Source organism: Epinephelus fuscoguttatus, linkage group LG9 (genome assembly GCF_011397635.1).
Source record: "Epinephelus fuscoguttatus linkage group LG9, E.fuscoguttatus.final_Chr_v1".
NCBI classification, from domain to species: Eukaryota; Metazoa; Chordata; class Actinopteri; order Perciformes; family Serranidae; genus Epinephelus; species Epinephelus fuscoguttatus.
The window spans coordinates 777,501-799,626 of NC_064760.1; the positions used below are offsets into that span (position 1 = coordinate 777,501).

At 44.4% G+C, this 22,126-nt stretch overlaps 1 protein-coding gene across 1 annotated transcript in view; it reads left to right on the forward strand.

Annotated features, from left to right (window-relative positions):
- slc36a1 (solute carrier family 36 member 1) overlaps positions 1-22,126 on the forward strand; it is a 63,879-nt gene that overhangs the window by 17,403 nt on the left and 24,350 nt on the right. The window contains exons 7-11 of the mRNA XM_049585223.1: positions 320-404; positions 3,877-4,104; positions 9,029-9,127; positions 10,454-10,620; positions 13,097-13,266. Coding sequence (XP_049441180.1) covers positions 320-404; positions 3,877-4,104; positions 9,029-9,127; positions 10,454-10,620; positions 13,097-13,266 — 749 coding nt within the window. The remainder of the gene's footprint in view (positions 1-319; positions 405-3,876; positions 4,105-9,028; positions 9,128-10,453; positions 10,621-13,096; positions 13,267-22,126) is intronic.

Genomic DNA, 22,126 nt, shown 5'->3' on the forward strand with positions numbered 1-22,126 from the left:
AATGAGATACAGGATGGGATCTGTCAGGTGGCGTCCACATGACCATCAGGACCAAAGGTTTATCAACAGTATTTACTTCATCTTGATGATTTGTTTGGTCCAGTTGAACTCCCAGTCAGAGACTCTGGTCTCAACATATCAGGACTTCCTATCAGGGAGCGACTGGGTCGTCTATGTGTTAGTCAGTGAAGCTGATGTGTGAGTGAGTAGTATATTGATTCAGGCTCAATAATTACTGTAGAAGCATTCTGACCTTCTGTCCAACCTCTGCTGTCTGTCTGTCTGTCTGTCTGTCTCTGTTTGTGCTTCTCTCTCTCAGACAGACGGTGAACTTGTTTCTCATCATCACCCAGCTCGGCTTCTGCTGCGTCTACTTCGTCTTCCTCAGTGACAACATTAAACAGGTCCTGATCTCACACACACACACACAGTTTCCCAGTTAAAGCTTCTTCACAATAAGAATTAGTTAAACTTCGTTACTACAACACAGGAAGTGTTCAGGATCTGAGTCTCACACTGTGACACGGAGCCACACCTGAACACACAGTGAGTGAAGAGTACAATTGCACTCTGGAAATCGTTTTCAAAACGTTGTGTTGTCAGGCACCCAAAACGCTGCTGTCATGTAAACGATCGGCCAAAACGCAACTAAAGTTTACCGTTTTCAGTTGAAATCGTTGTCGTATAAACGGGACCTTAGAGACTAGGATGGGCCAGTCGTCACCTTTGCAGCCTGACAATGTGTTTATACTCTGCCTCTTCAAGGCGGGAGCGTCACGCCGATCTACCGCCTCCCTGTTCTGTATAAACGGTACAGTCACAGAATGAGGAGACAGAGTTGTCTCACCTTTAAGCCGGCAGCGGAGGGAGTTACAGTGCCGAAACGATGTCTGTATAAACGGGACCACTGGCAGGACGGGATCATGGACAGGACAGGTGATTTGTTAAGATCTTGACACACCAAGCTGACGGGTAGCCGTCAGTCAGCGTTGGGCCGTTGGTGAGCATCTGCTGCCCTCATCGGTACGGTGCGTCCCACACCAACGCCCCTGTCTGCTTTTTTCTTGGCCGCTTCATCATGTTGAAGTCAGTTTATTGAACATGTTAAAATCATACAGACCCACAATAAAGACAGAAACAAACTGGATCCTCAGAAACTAATGAGCAACTCAAATAATATCACTCATGTTCAAACGGGGTCAGAAGAAGTTTTTTATATATTAATCATAGAAAATAAAAGTTTACAACCAACAGTGTCTGTGATATTCAATCTGACTCCTGTCAGACCACGTTCTCAGATTGTTTACTGTGTCCATGTAACACACAGACTGCTGTGTCATGTGACCTTTGACCTGCACGCCTCGACACATCTGAACCAACCTGTGGTGTTGATGTGACGCCTCGGGAACTGAGGAGGTGTGAAGTGTGTGTGTTCTGATTATGGAGTTGACCATGTGGTCGGTCACATGATGGTAATCTCAGGTCATATGTCAGTTCCCATGGTAACATCAGAGCGTTCCCACGTACAGTGTGTACGACTCACAGAGAGCGTGAGAATGTCTCAGTGTTTGTTCATAGATAGACCTACTGATAAATATGTGACAGACAGAGATTTATAGGGAGGAACCAGGATTCAGATCCTGTATGTGAACACACACTCAGCTGATAGAGGAGATGTGATTTCCAGACCAGCAGGCAGAGAGGATTTAATGTAATAGATTACATCCACAAAAACCTAGTTAACAAACCTGGAAAAATCATGGAATTCCAGTCTTGTTTTCCAGGCTTGAAAATGGTTTGGGAAAGTCATGAACTGTGTTATTAAATTATTGGAGTTGTCAGAATATCCACCAGGAGCATGATGGGACATCAGCTCTGAAGGAGTCTAGTTGGAGTCTTTAAGAATCTTACAGCGAAACCTCAAAGTGTCTTTAGGCATCAGAGGGTGTCACACTTTAATCTTTTAACATCTTTTAGAGTCTTCAGCCCTTTTTAAACAGGAGTTGTGCAAATTAGCAGGAAAGCCCAATCAGTCTTTTTTCAGCATTGGCAGTATAAAAACAAAATCAGGGAGTGCAGCAAAATGCCGCCTACCTACTTTTGTTTATACAGAATGTGCCTTTTTCGGGGCAATGGGGGGCGTGAGCAAGTAACAAAACGTGTAGCTCAGCGTGTGACGTAAACAGTGACGTGGGAGGGAAGCCGCGGCTGGTCAGTCCTTCGGTGATTCTCTCGTAAGTCGGCCCGTTCTTCACCGTCCCCGTCATCTGATGGTTAATGGCCTCTTCGTTTGCGAGGACAAGGAGGGCGCACAATTCCTTGTCTCCCCAGTTGCTCATCTTTACAGTGTCTGTCAGGTTTGTGTTTCCCTCTTGCTACTAGCTGCTCGCTAATTCCTGCTATCAGCTGTTTCCTGTTTATCCACCGCCAGTGGCTCGCACGTACAGCATCTTCAACAGCTCCTCCCACAAGTCATCAACAGCCCCTCCCACAAGTCATCAACAGCTCCTCCCGTTGCAGAAGGCCGCCTCGTTGTGTTTAAACTAAAAGGGTTCCACCAATATGTCTATCCTACGAGGCGAAAAATTGGGCACCTCGGATCAACTCGCCAATCCAGCTCTGTGTCTAAATGCTCCCAGCTTGCCGGCAAAACGGCCCAACATTCGCCGAAAATCTGGCAGTGTGAAAGGGGCTTTGGAGTGTTTGGGAGGCGCTCAGTGTGCACCTCCTGGATAGACTTGGCCTGTGTAGCACAGTTTGTACCACTAGATGGTGCTGTCTGTCACCAGACTGAATATATCTGGGTCAGTCTCACTGAAACAATCAGCCTGTCAGTGGTGATGTTGTGAACTCATGACTGTTCCTGATATGATGAATGATTGAAACTTAATCTGGCCTTTTTGATCATTAGTTCATTGTCTGAATTCTTCATCTCACATTTGCTGAGTTTAAGCGGGGTGTTTTTATATATTTCCATCACTGTAAGTTACAGTAAATATGATGAGTCAATAAATTATTAAACGGTGCCTCAGTCACTCACTTGGCTCACTTGGGTTGGGAACCAGAGGGTCACCGGTTCAAGTGCCTGTGTGGACCAAACATGGAGAGTGGACTGGTGGTAGCTAGAGTGGCTCTCCTCCTGGGCACTGCCGAAGTGCCTTTGGGCAAGGCACTGAATCCTAACCTGCTCAGGGCACCCGTCCATGGGCAACTCTGACATCTCTCCGTTTGATACATGTACAGGTCCTGATTTATTAAAGTGATTCAAACTGTTCTGCAGTGAGTTCTCCTAATACCTAAAGACATGTTCCTGACTCACTGACTCTCATTGTTGATAATGAGTCTTTGCACACGGCACAACATCTGACCTCACACAGTGTGTAGGAGGTGTTACCTGATCCAACAGGTGACTGATGACTGATGATCAGCACACCTGGATCACATCCGATTTGGGTGGTTATGAACATTTTTGACTTGTCTTATTTTTTCTTTTAAAGGAAAATTAAGAGAAAAAAATAAGACGACTTTGAGAGAAAGTTGCTGCACGAGGCCGGACGAGTGTTTTCTGATGTTTGAACTCGCCGTCTGGTCCAAAGTTTAAAGTTTAAATGTGAGGGAAGTTAGTGGTTAGAAACATCACCAGTAAAAACTTGACTGAGTCACAATCAATGGTTTCAGGCTCTGTCAGTAGTGATTATAAGAACAAGCAACAGTTGAACAAAGTAAAAACTGGCTCCTCCCCCTGCTGATGTCACAGTTCTGATTCACAAACATCACCTGGATAAAATCCCACCTTCATCGCACCTGTCCTCACCTCAGTATTTACAGAAGAGATCATGTGAAACACTCCCTGACTCATTTCTGTGCCTTCACCAGGTGGTTGAAGCCGCCAATGCCACCACCTTCAACTGCCACATCAACAACACCAACCAGACGCAGATCCTGGTGCCGAGCTTCGACTCCCGTCTCTACATGCTCTGCTTCCTGCCCTTCATCATCCTGCTGGTTTTCACCCCCGACCTCAAGTACCTGGCTCCGCTGTCCCTGGTGGCCAACCTGGTGATGACCGCCAGCCTGATCCTCATCTACTTCTACTCTCTGACGGTGAGTGCCACGTTTATCTGATCTGTTTTCATGAAGACTGTCTCACCCTTACTGTGTTCACATGCTCACAGTGAACCAGCAGTAGGTTACAGGAAACTGATGTGTTGCAGCAGCCCGAGCGCTCCACAGTCTGAGGGTGTCAGTGTACACAGGAGTCACAGTTTGGTGTCAGCTCAGCACGAAACAAACACATGAACACAGTTCTGTCTGTTCTCATTTATTCTGAACCAACAGTAGTTAAAGTGTCAAAGACAGATCGTCTGCTGCAGACTGAGGAAACATTTTACCCTCCAACACCTCTGCTGAACTGGTTTCATTTCAGACAAGACACTGAACAAACACGTTACCAAACCAAAACTTTACCTGTCAGCGTTACAGATCAGAAGCACAGAGAGTTGTTGACTAGAGATGATACGCCGTCTCATGGTGGTCACTTCCTGTCAGCGTTACAGATCAGAAGCACAGAGAGTCGTTGACTAGAGATGATACGCCGTCTCATGGTGGTCACTTCCTGTCAGCGTTACAGATCAGAAGCACAGAGAGTTGTTGACTAGAGATGATACGCCGTCTCATGGTGGTCACTTCCTGTCGACGTTACAGATCAGAAGCAGAGAGTCGTTGACTAGAGATGATACGCCGTCTCATGGCGGTCACTTCCTGTCAATGTTACAGATCAGAAGCACAGAGAGTCGTTGACTAGAGATGATACGCCGTCTCATGGCGGTCACTTCCTGTCGACGTTACAGATCAGAAGCACAGAGAGTCGTTGGCTAGAGATGATACTCCGTCTCATGGTGGTCACTTCCTGTCAGCGTTACAGATCAGAAGCACAGAGAGTCGTTGGCTAGAGATGATACTCCGTCTCATGGTGGTCACTTCCTGTCAGCGTTACAGATCAGAAGCACAGAGAGTCGTTGGCTAGAGATGATACTCCGTCTCATGGTGGTCACTTCCTGTCAGCGTTACAGATCAGAAGCGCAGAGAGTCGTTGGCTAGAGATGATACTCCGTCTCATGGTGGTCACTTCCTGTCAGCGTTACAGATCAGAAGCACAGAGAGTTGTTGACTAGAGATGATACTCCGTCTCATGGCGGTCACTTCCTGTCAACGTTACAGATCAGAAGCGCAGAGAGTCGTTGACTAGAGATGACACGCCGTCTCATGGTGGTCACTTCCTGTCAACGTTACAGATCAGAAGCACAGAGAGTTGTTGACTAGAGATGATACTCCGTCTCATGGTGGTCACTTCCTGTCAGCGTTACAGATCAGAAGCACAGAGAGTCGTTGACTAGAGATGATACGCCGTCTCATGGTGGTCACTTCCCGTCGACGTTACAGATCAGAAGCACAGAGAGTCGTTGACTAGAGATGACACGCCGTCTCATGGTGGTCACTTCCTGTCAACGTTACAGATCAGAAGCACAGAGAGTTGTTGACTAGAGATGATACGCCGTCTCATGGTGGTCACTTCCCGTCGACGTTACAGATCAGAAGCACAGAGAGTCGTTGACTAGAGATGATACGCCGTCTCATGGTGGTCACTTCCCGTCGACGTTACAGATCAGAAGCACAGAGAGTCGTTGACTAGAGATGACGCGCCGTCTCATGGTGGTAACTTCCTATCAACTAGCATTTTACAGAACAGAGGGTTGACAGTAGTTGTTCTTTTCAACTTGTCTGTTCTTGAATCTTTGGTCTGAACTGGACTTTAGAGAAACTTGACTGGTGTGTGAAGGCGCACAAACATCTGGGTGGGATTCTAGTTATTTATTTTATTTAAATATGGTAACAGAGAAGTGATGAATATTTCATGCTGCTCTGCTGCCTCAGTGATACTTTTCCTGATCTGCGTCTTTGTCTTGCACTTTTAAAATCTTTGAGACTCATTCTTTAGAAAACAAACTTACAGGATAAAGAGTGAAGATAAATCAAGATAAGTCCGAGTAATTTAAGATTATCTTTACATGGAATACACTCAGTCTGTGCTGTGGTATGTGAAGTGGAGATTCACTGAGTGTTTTCCAGCTGCACATGAAGCAGTGATCTGATGTGATCTGTTCTTCATCTTGTTTCATCTTGTGTTTCTACTCTGCTGATTGGGTTCTGGGTCTTTATGGATAACAGGAGAAGTGGTAGCGACAGAGTCTCCAGATTACCTGTTTTTAGCTGTGGAGTGTTTCATCATGCAGCTTCTGCCCTTTACAGATAGATAGCAGGCGTGTTCCTGAGAAACAGCCTGGGAGGGAAAAGAGCAATTTCCTGCATCAGAAATCTTCCAGAGATTCAGCACTTAGAGACAAATATAAATATATCTGTGGCCTGTAAGGTGTTCATGTGGCTGATGAATCATCTCAACAGGAATTCTGGGAAAAAGAAAGAGATAGAAAAAGTCTGGAGTCGTCTTCTTTTATCCGCTCGGTGTGTTTGGTGTCTTTTGTCTTCCTTTAACCTCAGAATGTATAAAAATATTAATGTGGCTCTAACAGGCTCCAATTTCACCTTTAATGAATCCACATCATGGTTTTAAAACCGTCCTGCTGACCTTCATTTAAAGACTGATATAAAATATGATCATCCACAGTATAGGTGCAGTTTATGTTTCTGATGGTGGGTGTTCAGTTAAACTCTCCACCTCTAAACCCAGTCCAGTCCATTTTATATAGCATATTTCAAAAACACAAAGTTACCAAAGTACTGCACAAAAATCCACATAAGAATATACAGAATATCCACATAGGACTATACAGAAATACACATACGAAATATACAGGTCATAGATACAGAAGTGATACAGACAGTACAGCAAGCTCAAGGGATAAAAAGACACAGAGACAGGTTGGTCTACTTCATCAACCAGAATCAAAAGCCAAGGAAAACAAGTGGGTCTTGAGGCGGGACTTAAAAGATTCTACATGGGCAGGCAGGTCATTCCATAGCCTAGGGGCAGCTACAGAGGAGGCGCCATCACCTCTCGTTTACCCAGAACCAGAGTTCACCAACCTTCAGCTCCAGAGACACATTCGGCCTATAAGCTCCTCTCCAGAAGCTCCATGTGGCTTTAACAAAACATGATATGGAAATGAATCACAGTTATTTTTAAACACTTTAATTTGTTATTGTTTTAGGCTTGAAGTGATTCTTAAATTTCCAACTGTAAAAATGTGTGGCCGGTACACTGAATTTAAAAATGTGTTAACATGTTAACTAAAATGTGCTTCATACATCTACTGCGAGGTGCCTTCTCTTCTAAATTTTATCCAACCTAAATAGTGCTGTCTCAAGTCTCCCTGATTTTAGATTTCAAATCCAAAACAGGAATATAAAGAACTTCAAAGGGATGAGCATGTTTACATCAGTGGTGTGTAATGGAGGGTGCACCCACCTCTTATTCTGTCTGGTTATACCCACCTATGAGCCAAGACGCCGGTGGAATTTAGAAGAGAGTACATCCACTTCCTCCTCAGTAACCTGCCCACCTACCTGTCCTACACCCACCTCATCAGCTACACTACTGGACAGCATGATTAAAATATTCAGGTTTCAGTTTCAGTTTAGTTTATTTAAGAAGGGACGGTGCAAATGAATAAATACAGGTAGTATAAAAATCAGCCAAGTGGCTATTTTTTATCCGTAGTCCCTCGGCCAGGTGTTACACAAAGCTGCCTAAAAACATTAATTTTCCAGTAATATTCCTGTTTACATGCAGCAGTGCAGACTCTGATTAACATTTGTTTATCACGTCAAAATATGGAAGAGTGAAACGGCTCGAGCCGCTTGTGATTTTGCTTCCTTGCAACCCCAACCCTTCCAAGTTTCCTACCAGTGGTGGACCGTGTAAAGACAGCGTCCTTCTTTCATTCCTTCTTAACAAGGTCAGTGTTGCTCACTAGCTCATTTCCAAAAACCTGTTGATATCCAAGTCTTTCATAAAGTTTATCAGTAGGTGTGTTTCTCACTCTGACCTGAAATGTGGGCTCTTCTTTTTGGGCATGATCTCTACACTACAGCCTGAAAGACTGTTGTCAGGTTGGTTTACAACGTGTTCATGACAACACACAGAGCCTACTGTACACAGACGAGAGACACATATTCTGAATGTGCTGTAAACATGTCCAAATAATGCTGAATAATATGGACATGCCACACATGTCTTAATGAGAAAATGTTACAGTTAGAAAATGGTCTGATTCAGAATATCCTGAATTTTACTTCTCTTGCTCTTAAAGTGTGTAATGAGATTAAATATCTCAGCCATCATATTGTCACGGATTTATGTGATGTTAAATGATGTCTTTATATATGAACTTGTATAATGTAGTGATGTGTATGTCTTGTCTCTTTTATGTGGCACATTGTGGACCTTTCTCTGTGTCCTATATAAAGTCATTATTATTATTATTATTATTATTATTATTATTATTATTATTATCATTATTATCCAAACAGAATAATCTGTTTACATGACCCATATCAGATTCATAACATCATCATCATATTTAGGACAGTAGTCGAACATTAGTGTGCATGTTAACACAGTCACTGTAACTTTGTCTCCGGAGCATCTGTGGCTGCTCAGCCTTCTCTGTGACGCTGTGAAAAAAGACAAAGTTTGATGGCTCTCATTTCCTTTTATTCTCCCACTCAGGTTTATTCACCAGTAATGACGGTTCTCTTTCTATCAGCCCAGTTATTCCACAGTGCTCAGAGACCCTGATCATTACAGCTAATGTAGTCCAGCAGGACACTGAGCGGTGTCCCCTCAGCTCGACGTATTGGGGCTTAAAGTGATTACAAATGATCCAACAGATATCTGATCGATGTCTGATAATCAGGAACGAGTCAGTCACACATGAACATTAACAATAAGCTGATGATGTTTCTGCAGAATGTTCATGTTCCTGTTTCTCCTCTGTGTTTCCTGCAGAACATCACGTACCCCATCAACCTACCTGCAGTGGGCAGACTCAAAGACTACCCTCTCTTCTTTGGGACCGCTGTCTTCGCCTTCGAAGGGATCGGAGTGGTACGTGTCCAGCTGATGATAACACGATAACATCTCAACAGTTAAAACCCTTTTACATCTGGTATTAACAGGAAATGTGTCTGGATACATTATGTGGATGATGGATTCTGATCAGGAGTCTTTGCTTCACACCTGTAATATAAACCTTCACATTCTGTCCATGTTATGTCAGTATGTAAATGAGGATGGCAGAGTTGCCGTGTTCGTTGTGAGGGGGGACTCGTCGCGCTGAGTGTTTGGTCAGTTGGGCGTTGGTTTGATCGGTGGTTTGTTCAGCTGTTTGTTTACTTAGTCGATTGTTTGTTCGTTCCTTAAGGTTGTTTGTTTGGTCAGTTAAGTGACGAGGACAGTGATGAGGACAGTGACGATGACGGTGATGATGACAGTGATGATGATAGTGATGAGGAAATTGACAATGATGGTGACGATGACAGTGATGAGGACAGTGACGATGACAGTGATGAGGACAGTGATGATGACGGTGATGAGGAAATTGACAATGATGGTGACGATGACAGTGATGAGGACAGTGATGATGACGGTGATGAGGAAATTGACAATGATGGTGACGAGGACAGTGATGAGGACAGTGACGATGACGGTGATGATGACAGTGATGATGATGGTGATGAGGAAAGTGACAATGATGGTGACGATGACAGTGATGAGGACAGTGATGAGGAAAGTGAAGATGACAGTGATGATGATATTGATGATGACAGTGATGATGATATTGATGATGACAGTGATGATGCCAGTGATGATGATATTGATGATGATAGTGATGATGACAGTGATGAGGAACATGATGATGACAGTGATGAGGAAAGTGATGAGGAAAGTGAAGATGACAGTGATGATGCCAGTGATGATGATATTGATGATGATAGTGATGATGACAGTGATGATGCCAATGATGATGATAGTGATGAGGACAGTAATGAGGACAGATGACAGGGACACAGTACTCTGACACGAGTATTGTTTGTTGCTCTTGTGTTGTTACGTTTAACGTTAAGAGGTACTTCTCTTCTTCATTGGTATTCAGTGAGCAGCCTCCAGAGAGCTGAGAGAACGTGACCTCTCTCAGTGTGCGGAGTGTGTTTAACAAAATGTCAACACAAAATTAACCTTCATTATAACATCTGTGAGTTTGAATCCAGATAGCACAGCCTGAGAGGAAGTGACATTTAAACTGGAAACACACAGGAACACGAAGACACTTTGTGTTTTACCTCTGATGTTGTTCACATGTAAGAACACATCAGTCACGCACTGATTCAGGTGTTAACTGTCTGAGTGTGTGTCTCTGTGTGTGTGATGCAGGTTCTTCCTCTGGAGAACAAGATGCAGAGGCCTCAGACCTTCATCCCCGTCCTGTACGTGGGGATGGGCATCATCACCTTCCTGTACATCAGCCTGGGAACCATCGGATACATGTGCTTCAAAGAGCACATAGGAGGGAGCATCACTCTCAACCTGCCCAACTGCTGGTAAATTAACACCAACACTTCCTGTGTCAAAGAACACATGTGAAGTTCAGACCAATCAGAGCACAGTGTGATTCATCACCTGCAGGTGTACTGTCAAAGAGGGCGCCTGTGTCAGTTATTCATCCTTCACTGTGTCTGTGTTGATCTCACATGTTGCATATTGAGCTCCTGTGAAAATGATCCCACATCAGACCTGAGGTCATGTTGTGTTTATAACAAGAATATAACACAGAGGAAGAAGAAGAAGAAGAAGAAGACGAATGGTGAATTTGAAAGACCCCAGTAGCTCAATATTGTCAGTGGAGTTCTTAGTGAGGTTAAGAGATGAAATGTATTCTCTCTTTGTCCAGCCGAGGACGTCGTCACTGTTCACACTGTCCACACTGACTCCTCAGTTCTAATTTCATCTGCTTCACTGTTTGGTAAATGTAGAAAAACATCAGTTCCAGCTGTTCACAAGCATAAATGTAACACACCTCATGAACTGAGACACCCTGTTATTAACACTGACGCTGCGTTGACACCTGTTCTGTTTGGTTCAGTCTAACTCCAGCTGGTTTGCCCCCTCAGTGCGGTTCATTGTGCAGGTGTGAACACACCAAACAACCGGACTGAGACCTTCTTGCAGAGGTGGTCTCAGTCCGGTTCCAAAGGAACTCTGGTGCGGTTGGTTTGTGGTGAGAAGGTGTTGCGACCTGGATGTGAAGCAACTGCAGTCACATGACACATTGTTTGGGTTAAACATGAGCATGTTACAGTCCTGGAGGATTATTAATGTGCACCTCCTCCTGTACTGCCTTAATATGCACATTCAGCACATCCAATGCATCAAAACATTGTTTTCTAGTTGGAGCCGCGTTTGCCTCGTTTTCAAACTGTATGCTTTGACTAAAATGAACAATGACAGCAATATAGTCCACGATGAGCAGCGCTAAAATCAACCTGCGTAGTTGTCCCTCCATTGTGACATTAGAAAGTGTCACATTTATCTTGCAAGTGTACTCTTCTTCAACGTTTGCTTTACTTCCTGGATTTTTCCCACATGGAAATTCTGACCAATCAAGAGCAGCTTTCTCACACAAGGCATTTGATCTGGTCCTCTTGTAAATGCTGCCGTGAGAACACCAACCAACTCTAGGCAATTATACAACTTTGGAACAACATGAGTCCCTGATTCAGACCAAAGGAGACCACTCTAGGGCTGACAGCTGCCTCAGCCTAGTATTTATTCTACCACATTATATGATGTCTGTTCAAACATCCCTGCAGAGCTCAGAACATACAGACAGAGGTTTTCTGGGTTTTTGTGACGCAGAGGTGAAAACATGGGCAGTGTTTGTACACACACCTTTAGAGAAACAGCTTTACCAAACAAACATGATGTGGTTTTGTATCTTCAGAGAACTCACAGCGTCCCATCAGGTGTGTTCCTGTGTTCTTCCTGCGCTGTCCAAAAAAAAAACAAAAAAAAAAAACAGAATTTATTTCATTTTTACATTTAAAGTCCAGTTCAGACCAGAGATGTACGATTAGATGAAACCATTTTTAGAACGTGTCGTAGAAAAGTGTCAGCGGTCTGAGCTCAACTCAAGTCGGCTGATGGTGTCACCTGACACTCAGCTGGTCAAATGGCTGGCAGCTGGTTTTAAAGCACGTCACCTGTTTCTACAGCCAATCAGCTTGTAGTGAAGTCGACTGGTCAAGTCAAAATGACTGCAGATGGCGTGTTGGCTTGCTGCAGCAGATGCTCCGTCCCCACTGAGCCCTCTGTTTCTGTCCTCACGGTGTGCCGGAGAGACACAAATTCCCGCTGTGCTGGGCTGACGGGCTGAGGCAAACCAAACCAAACCAACCAAACCAGCGCATGAGTGTGGGAAAAAAACAGACAGGATGTTCTTAAATCTCCACGGTACAAAGGAAGCAGCTCAGAAAAATAATCTTCACTTTCACAGAACAAACAAACTCCTCTGTACGACCTGTGGTGTGTGTCTTCATTAACACCATTCATCTTCATCACTGTAGAGACAGAGCTCAGGCTCAATGATGTGGACTCAGTTCATTCCTTCAGTTCAGGGTCAGAGACGTACATGTATGAAGATCCTCCTGTGACTGAACCAATGCTGCTGATTACTGTAACAGAGGCTGTAATTAGCAGCATCTGAGTTTAAAGTGATCAGAGGACTGTTTGCTGTTTGTTTTTAAAGGTCTTCCTCCTCCTCTTCTTCATCTGTTCTCCGATGGATCTGTAACATGAACACTGAGGCCGTGTGTTGATGCTGGTTTTGTGTGATCTGAAAGGATTCTGATGAGTTGTGTCTGAGCACATTTAAATATCATTAAAGTGTCTCTGTAACTCTGCTGAGCATCACTCATTGAGTCTGTTTCAGTCCCCTTTGTTGAGCATCTCTCTCTCTCTCTCTCTCTGTGTCTGTGTGTGTCTGTATGTGTGTGTGTGTGTGTGTGTGTGTGTGTGCAGGACATACCAGGCAGTGAAGCTGCTCTACTGTTTTGGTATCTTCATCACCTTCGCCCTGCAGTTCTACGTTCCAGCAGAGATCCTCATACCGCCCTTCGTGGCTCGTGTGTCAGAGAGGTGGGAGAAGGTCGTTGACCTGCTGCTGCGCTCCTTCCTCGTCATCTTCACATGTGAGTAACAACCAGTCGATGAGATAACTATCGTTCCACTGGCTTTTATTCAGCACAGTGAAAGATGAGCAGATTACTGAGCTGAAATATCATGTGTGTGTTTGACATTTTAATCTTTCAAGTATAAAGGAGCTCATTACTTTGTTTGAACAGCTCAGAGCTGTGTCCTGATGATGAACTGAAGTCTGGGCGATGATAGAGACGATGCTTCAGCTCCAACATGAAGGGGAAAATCAGCAATATAATTATCAGGATAAAAGTCAGATCATTATTTCTGTGAAGTTTAAAGAAAGATTTTTGCTCCAGAGTTAAAGTTAAAGACCATCTGGTTAATTTGGGTTTAAACTTCTTTATTGTCAGAACATGTTGAACAGCTGAACATGAGCTTCCTGAATCTCTCATGTTCTACAGTGTTCACAGGGAACTCGTCTGTGTCAGTGCAGAGTGCAGCTGTGTCTTTTTGTTTTGTGCTGAGGCTCAGATGTAGTTACATCCATACCTAGTGTGTTTTAACCCTGTTTACTGTGGTGATTTCTCACTCTGTAGAGCTGCATGTTACACACAAAGTTAACACCGTAAGAAGTCCAGTTCTGAACAACATGATCAGAGATTTGTGCCTGTTTTACTAAAACTGCAGTGCGTCTGTTGGAGTAGCAGCGATCAGCTGAGGAAGCTGGGACACGGTTGTTTGGCAGAAATAAGATGAGATAAACTTTATTGTCCCGCAAGGGAAATTCATCTTGCGCAGTATAGTGCAAACAGCTGCAATATTCACATACATACATACATACATACATACATATAGTCAACACAGACAAGTTGCCAACATAGTGCACTGAGTGTGTTACAGTTACGGACTACTGGTGCAAGAGTAGTGCAACCATTGACTCGGTCAGACCTGACTCAGTCTGCACTCTGCTGACACACTGTTCAAGTTTCTGCTTTTTCTGGTTGACTTATTGACTTATTGACTTGACTTATGGACTCTGAAAACCTTTAAACTCTTCAGTCGTTGGGCCGATCAACATGCAAACTGTGAGGATTAATTAGAAGTAAAGATGTTTGTAATTTTGAGGGTAAAACCCAAATGAAATAGAGACATGATGGAGGTCTCATCCTCACTGACATTTGACAAATTTGTCTTCAGGAAATTTGATCCTGTTTGTTTCAGCTATTTAATGAAGAGTGTGTCAGCAGTGTGTGTGTGTGTGTGTGTGCGTGCGTGCGTGCTGAGATGAACCTGAATTAAATACACACCGCAGTGTTTCCCACAGGACAGGAATCTATTCGTGGTGGTGTGGTCCTGGGGGGGGGGGATATTAAAAATATTTTTCAATACTCATCTGTGTGAAGAAGTGAACATCCAACGTCAGAGTTAATTACTAACGAGCAGAACCACATGGCTGGGCTCCACCGGCTGCAAACCTACGTCACGTCAGCGTAGCGTCGCGGCGTATTTATTTGGGCTCCACTGACTGCGTACGGAAGCGACAAGTAGAGACGCCAGCGGGGTTGTTTACTGTTTGCCAAGCCGAGAGGCTGCATGAAATGTTAAAGCATTTTCCACCTAAGTTATTACATATATTTGAGTTATCTACAAGTTTACTGTACTGTTTGTCATCTGCTCTAAACATGGGTAAATGCATGAAAAAAATCATCACATATCACCTCTGATAATGGTTTATTCATTTAAAAACACATTGTGCTCGTTTAGCACACTATTTCATATAGTTTTTATCTGCTGGAGGGTCGCGTAGGGGAGCATAGCGCGACAAAAATAGAAGAGCCGCGTAAAATAGAGAGTTGTCGCACGACAGACAGGGGTTGTCGTGCCGCTCCCGTTGCCGGTGGAGCCGCTGTAATTGATTAACAGGGTGGCGAGCTGCTACGGGACTCGCGCTGCAGTTAACACTACTAACAGCGTGAGTTAATGTCTCTGCACATGTTGAGCTTCCACCTATGTTAATACAGACACAGGCTAATAAAACAGCTAATATAACATGATGAGTTAGAGTTGTTTGGACCACTTTTGGACTTGTTTGCCCACATATTTGTACCGAGAGGTCTTTGGATCCGTTCTGCTACTACGTCTGCTTCTTCTTCTTCTGGTGGACCAGCTGCGTTAAGTGCATCTTTACGATGCATACCGCCACCTATTGCACCGGAATTGTAACGACAAGCTACATTCACAGACACTGAGTCCCATTATAATGTGTTTATGAGCGAGGTCGAACACGTAGCGCCAAAAGCAGAAAAATCTATATGTGGCGGAGATAATTTATTCGTGGCGCACCACCACAGATAGATGAATGTATGGGAAACACTGCACCGTCTCAGAGGTGGAGGTGTGTCCAGGCTGCTGCTGGAGTCCTCTGGTTTGGTAGATGACCTTGAACTCTCCCATGATGCCTCAGTAACAGACAGACAGAGGGACAGAGAGCGTACTGCTGTTGTTAAAGTGAAGTCATTCTGAGTTTATTCACTGTGTGTAAACACAGGTTTCTGTGTGTGACAGGAAACATCCTTCGCTCTCTGACTTCAAACCAGCGATCTGATGTCCATCTTCTTTCATCGTAGATTCTGACGCACGCTCATCGTACAGTAAAGTTCAGCACGCCGCCTTCGCTGCAGGAACAAGAGCCTGCCGTCTGTTTGCTGCTTCCTTCCTGGCAGCTTTAAAGCTTTTCCACTAGTTTCTTCTTTAATGCATTTTTTATTAGTTTCATTCAGACCAAAAAAAACTGGAGCAGTGACAGTCAGCTGGAACTCTAAAGGATCTCAGCCAGCAGATGGATGGAAGCAGCTCCAAATGTGCAGCGCAAACCTTATCTGAGATCTGTGTCTTCTTTAAACAGCTCTATCTGCGTCTCATGGAGCGGGGCGGTGGTTGACTGCTGAGAGCAGAAGAAGAACAGTGAGCAGGTTTAGTGTGGACAGGACTTCAGGCAGAGCTGAAACCTTCAGGTCACAGAAACAAACTGATGCTCACAAGGTTTCTGGTTTGAACCTTTTCACTGGCTGTGTGGCAAAGATTCATCTTATTCCTCAGTGACACCTGATGTCAGCTGAAAGTGAAACGTTTCAGGTGCTGAAACTGAAAGTCGTCTAACCTGAGATCACCTGTCTCCACAGCCGGCGCTCTGCTGACGACCGTTCTTGGTTATATCTGTTTTAATTTAGAACACTACAATGAAACAATCAGCAAGTAACACTTACCCTTTACCGAACACGTGCTGGCTCGGCCTGACTCGGCCTGACTTGGCGCAGCAGGGATTTGCATCTCCATACAACATGGCTGCCACATGAAGGCGTGTCTTTAACTGATGATGTACGTGTGTTTGCCAACAGAACGTTTCTCCGTTCACGCTGCTGGCGCCGTAGCCATCACACCTGCAGGAGTCTGACCCCACACACACTGTCTGTGTGAACAGATGAGAGGGTGAGACCTGCAGGAGTCTGACCCCACACACACTGTCTGTGTGAACAGATGAGAGGGTGAGACCTGCAGGAGTCTGACCCCACACACACTGTCTGTGTGAACAGATGAGAGGGTGAGACCTGCAGACCGACCACTGCTCCCATAGACACTGTGATGACACGGACCAAACATCTGATGTCATTCAGACGGTGGTCACGTGAAGAGTGTGTGTGAGTGTTTGTGGAGGAGTGTGTGTTCAGTAGGTCTCACGTGAGACCCTGTAACCTGACAGCCACATGTCCTGTTAACACACACTCACACATTCCTCCGTCTGTCCGTCTGTCCATCTGTCCGTCGTCCAGCTGGAGGCAGCAGTGTGCAGTGATCACTAACCGCTCTGTGAGGCCGTATAAAGCAGCAGTTATGATCCCATTCAGCAGGACGGCTGCTGTTGTCTGTGTGATTGAGAGAGAAGGAGCTGAGGCATGATGAGGTCAGCAGGGGGCAGACTTCCTCCTGTTGAAGCATCATTCTGTTCACATTAAAGCTGCCGTGCTGAGAGCTCTCATCAGAGTCAAGCTCTGTGTGTTTCAGAGGAAATCTACTCAACACAAAGACATTAATGTTTATAATATATAAATAAATATAAATAATATAATAATATATAAATGCAGAACTATTTCTATGTGTCTTTATGTCCACACTGCTGCGGCTTGTTGGAGCCTCTAAAGCAGAGACCTCTGAACACGCTGCTGACTGTTTTAGTTCAGCTCTCTGAGGTTGTGGAAATGTTAACAGCGACACCAGTTTCTGCTTCCTGAGGGTCTGAGGTCCGGAGGGTGGAGCTAATCTACACACCTTTAGTAATTCTGTTCTTCCTGTGTGGGACACCTTTTCATCACCATCATCACGTCCTCCTGTGATGATGACGCTCCTGGTGCTGCTCTGATGTTTCTGCCACACTGACCTCCTGATGCTCATGTTTTACTCTCAGTAACAGTTTCACCCTCTGCGTAGCGTTCCTGTTCAGTGTACGTGAACGGTCATGTGACGTGTCTCCAGGTGTGTTAGTACGGACGGAGATTATTTCTGATGCGGTGCTAAAGTGCTTGTGTGTTCAGAGATTGTTTTTGTTTTAAAATGAAGACATCTTAATGTGGGAGGGGCCACGTACCTAGTAGTTGCACAAATGTTTGGGAGAGATCAAAACAAATATAGTCAACAAAATAGTCCAGAGAGGGCTGAAGGGAGGAAATGTTGAACCCATGCTAACTTTGTTTGTAGTATAAATATGTGCACGTCCATGTGACTGACAGCAGTCTGCTGATGCTGAGCACAGAAAGTGTGTCTGACCTTTACTCACCCACCTGCCCTAGAAACGCTCAGAGAGATCTGGAGGATGTGACTGAGGAGAAGAACACTTTGTTCTTGGTCCAGGAATGAATGGATTAATTAATGTTTCTTATAAACGTAGACAGTGAAGGGTTAAATCCCGTCAGTCTCCTCAGCATGATTTATGAAATACGAAATATATAAAACCAGCAGCTGTGTTGAGCCTGAGTTCAGCCCTGACCACGCGTGTGGCAGAACGTCAACAATGGTACAGATTAAATCCTGGATGGATTGTGAACGTGACACCAACGCGTCGTTCTGAAACGAGCGCAGGTTTGTTATTGTTCTTGCTGCTGTTAGAGAAAGAAAGAAAGAGGCTAAATGAGGCCTTCACTGCTCCGCCGGAAAAACAGGGAACTGAAGGAGTGATTGAGTTCACAGCAGGCGTCTGAAATCAATGTTCAGTCTGTCGGTAATGAGGAGAACGGAGCTCACGTCCACACTCCCAGTGTGTGTGTGTGTGTGTGTGTGTAAGCTGAGGTGTCACATCAGCAGCAGAGGTGTGTATCTGCAGCTCACTCATCCTTTATGAGTCACTCCAGGTCACTACAGATTAATATTGATATGTGTTTGTCTTTATTCACAAATGTTTGTGAGGATCAGATTTACACAAACGAGTCGTCCTGCTCAGAGACATGATCACATGATCAGAAGCTTCAGACCAACTTTACTCATGTTCACACTGTGTGTCGAGTTTTAACACACTGTACATTGATCTGTGGTGTTTTCAAATCAGACTGCTAATTGTTTCTTCAGTGAAACACTTTGGCCTCTGAAATACGTTGAATGAAACAGTTTGAGAAACCAGCTGTGATGAAGCGTCACAAGGAGACATGACAGTCTTTCTTTAAGGAAGCCAAAGTTTGTAGTGGACGTCTCTGCTGTCCCTCATAACGTGTGTAAAACACAGAGCAGAGCAGCCTGTGAAAAGTTTCTTATTAAACTCAGAGGCACATTAATGTAAAATATATGCTGGCTGGTAAAGTACAGTGTGTAACTCCCCTGCAGCCGACACAGTATATGATAAGTTTCCCTCTGTGTGAAGGTGTGATGTGTCACAGTCTGATGGAGACGTTAAGTGCTTTGTATAAAAGCTTCAGTTAAATGATGGACATTAAGAACCCTGCAGTTTACAGCACATTAGTCTGGAAGTTTGATAATCTACCAGATAAATATGTCACTGTGAAGCAGAGTTTGATGCAGCAGCAGCAGCAGCAGCAGCAGCAGCAGCAGGGAGCTCTTCAGGTCTCTGTATTCTGCACGCCTCATTGGACAGCAGTGTGTATGGAGACAGGAAGACGCGAGGGAAACAGAGCAGAGAAGAAGAGGACGTCCCGCAGAGACACAGATGTACATCTATGGCTGTTTGTTTAATTGATTTACAGACATCACTGATGCAGTTTAATACCATCTCTGTGGCCGTGCAGAGAAGCATCGAGGCTTCAGTAAGAAACATAAGATGATAAATAAAATGAGACACACTAAGACAAATAAGATTAAATAAAATAATGACTTAAAGTCTGCACCCACCTGTCACATCTACAGACTGTGTGTCCATGGTGACAGTGAAACAGAATAATCATAACACACACACGGTGTGAAGTTCTTTACTGAAACAATATATAAATATTATTTATTGCACAGTGTGTAGTAAAATATAACACATGTAGGAAATCACACTGCGACATTGCACAGTATGGACAGGACATTATAGAAGTATGAATATAGAGACACAGTAACAGTGACACATAAAAAAGAGATGAAACCATTTCAGAACGTCTCAGAGAAAAGTGTCAGCGGTGTGAACTGGCCGGTCTGAGCTCGACTCAAGCCAGCTGATGGTGTCACCTGACACTCAGCTGGTCAAATGGCCGGCAGCTGGTTTTAAAGCACGTCACCTGTTTCAACAGCCAATCAGCTTGTAGTGAAGTCCGCTGGTCAAGTCAAAATGACCGCAGACGGCGTGTTGGCTTGCTGCAGCAAGTGCTCCGTCCCCACAGAGCCCTCTGTTTCTGTCCTCACGGTGTGTCAGTGTGTGTCACAATGAATTATTATTAATTCTTCTCAGACATTTAAACATCAGTGACACTTTTGTGACTCTCGTTGAACGCCACCGGGCACCAGCCGTTCAGCACCAGTTTGTGATTCGCTAGCAAGACGTTCAAACAGTCGAGCGTCTGGAAGTGTTTAAGAATTTGCAAAGACGAAGCCCAAACAGTCTGGAGCCAGATGAGACAAAGACAACGTTCATTTAAAGCTTCGATTAACCACAAATATTCCTCACTGAAGCTTTGATGGACGGCCATATTGTGTCCATGATAAACATCATAATATGCACATATTAAATACATATTTTATGACTTAAAAACACCAGATGTTTATCTGTGTTTGCATGTCTGCTCATTAGGTTTAAAGCTGGTATTTGTGCACAGTTGGTGATAAAGATCAGGCCACACTTGTGTTATCAGTATTTTTTGTTATTATTATTATTTTTTTTATTTTATATACTTTATTAATCCTCGAGGGGAAATTCAATTTTTCACTCTGTTGTCAATTACACACACACAGTATGATGTCGTTAGTGGAGTCAGACTCAGAGGCAGCTGTGCAGGAACGTTTCTGACTCAAACGTTTCCAATAACTCCTCAGTGTTCTAACGTTGTGAAGTGCAAAAGTCAGATTATTTTTTTATTGTAATCATCTCCAACATTCACAGCAGTTTTTAATCATATGAAATATTCAGCTTCAGTCTGTACGCGTTGGCGCTTAAAACAACTCTCACTGTTTGCTCTCAGGCCTGACGCACACTAACAGAACGACACACTAACGGAACGACACACTAACAGAACGACACACTAACAGAACGACACACTAAGGGAACGACACACTAACAGAACGACACACTAACGGAACGACACACTAACAGAACGACACACTAAGGGAACGACACACTAACAGAACGATACACTAAGGGAACGACACACTAACAGAACGATACACTAACAGAACGACACACTAAGGGAACGACACACTAACAGAACGACACACTAAGGGAACGACACACTAACAGAACGACACGCTAAGGGAACGACACACTAACAGAACGATACACTAACAGAACGACACACTAAGGGAACGACACACTAACGGAACGACACACTAACGGAACGACACACTAACGGAACGACACATTAAGGGAACGACACACTAAGGGAACGACACACTAACGGAACGACACACTAAGGGAACGACACACTAACGGAACGACACACTAAGGGAACGACACACTAACGGAACGACACACTAAGGGAACGACACACTAACGGAACGACACACTAACGGAACGACACACTAAGGGAACGACACACTAACGGAACGACACACTAAGGGAACGACACACTAATGGAACGACACATTAACGGAACGACACACTAATGGAACGACACACTAACGGAACGACACACTAAGGGAACGACACACTAACGGAACGACACACTAAGGGAACGACACACTAAGGGAACGACACACTAAGGGAACGACACACTAACGGAACGACACACTAAGGGAACGACACACTAAGGGAACGACACACTAACGGAACGACACACTAACGGAACGACACACTAAGGGAACGACACACTAAGGGAACGACACACTAAGGGAACGACACACTAACGGAACGACATATTAACGGAACGACACACTAATGGAACGACACACTAAGGGAACGACACACTAACGGAACGACACACTAACGGAACGACACACTAAGGGAACGACACACTAAGGGAACGACACACTAAGGGAACGACACACTAACGGAACGACACACTAACGGAACGACACACTAACGGAACGACACACTAATGGAACGACACACTAAGGGAACGACATATTAACGGAACGACACACTAAGGGAACGACACACTAATGGAACGACACACTAACGGAACGACACACTAACGGAACGACACACTAAGGGAACGACACACTAACGGAACGACACACTAAGGGAACGACACACTAAGGGAACGACACACTAATGGAACG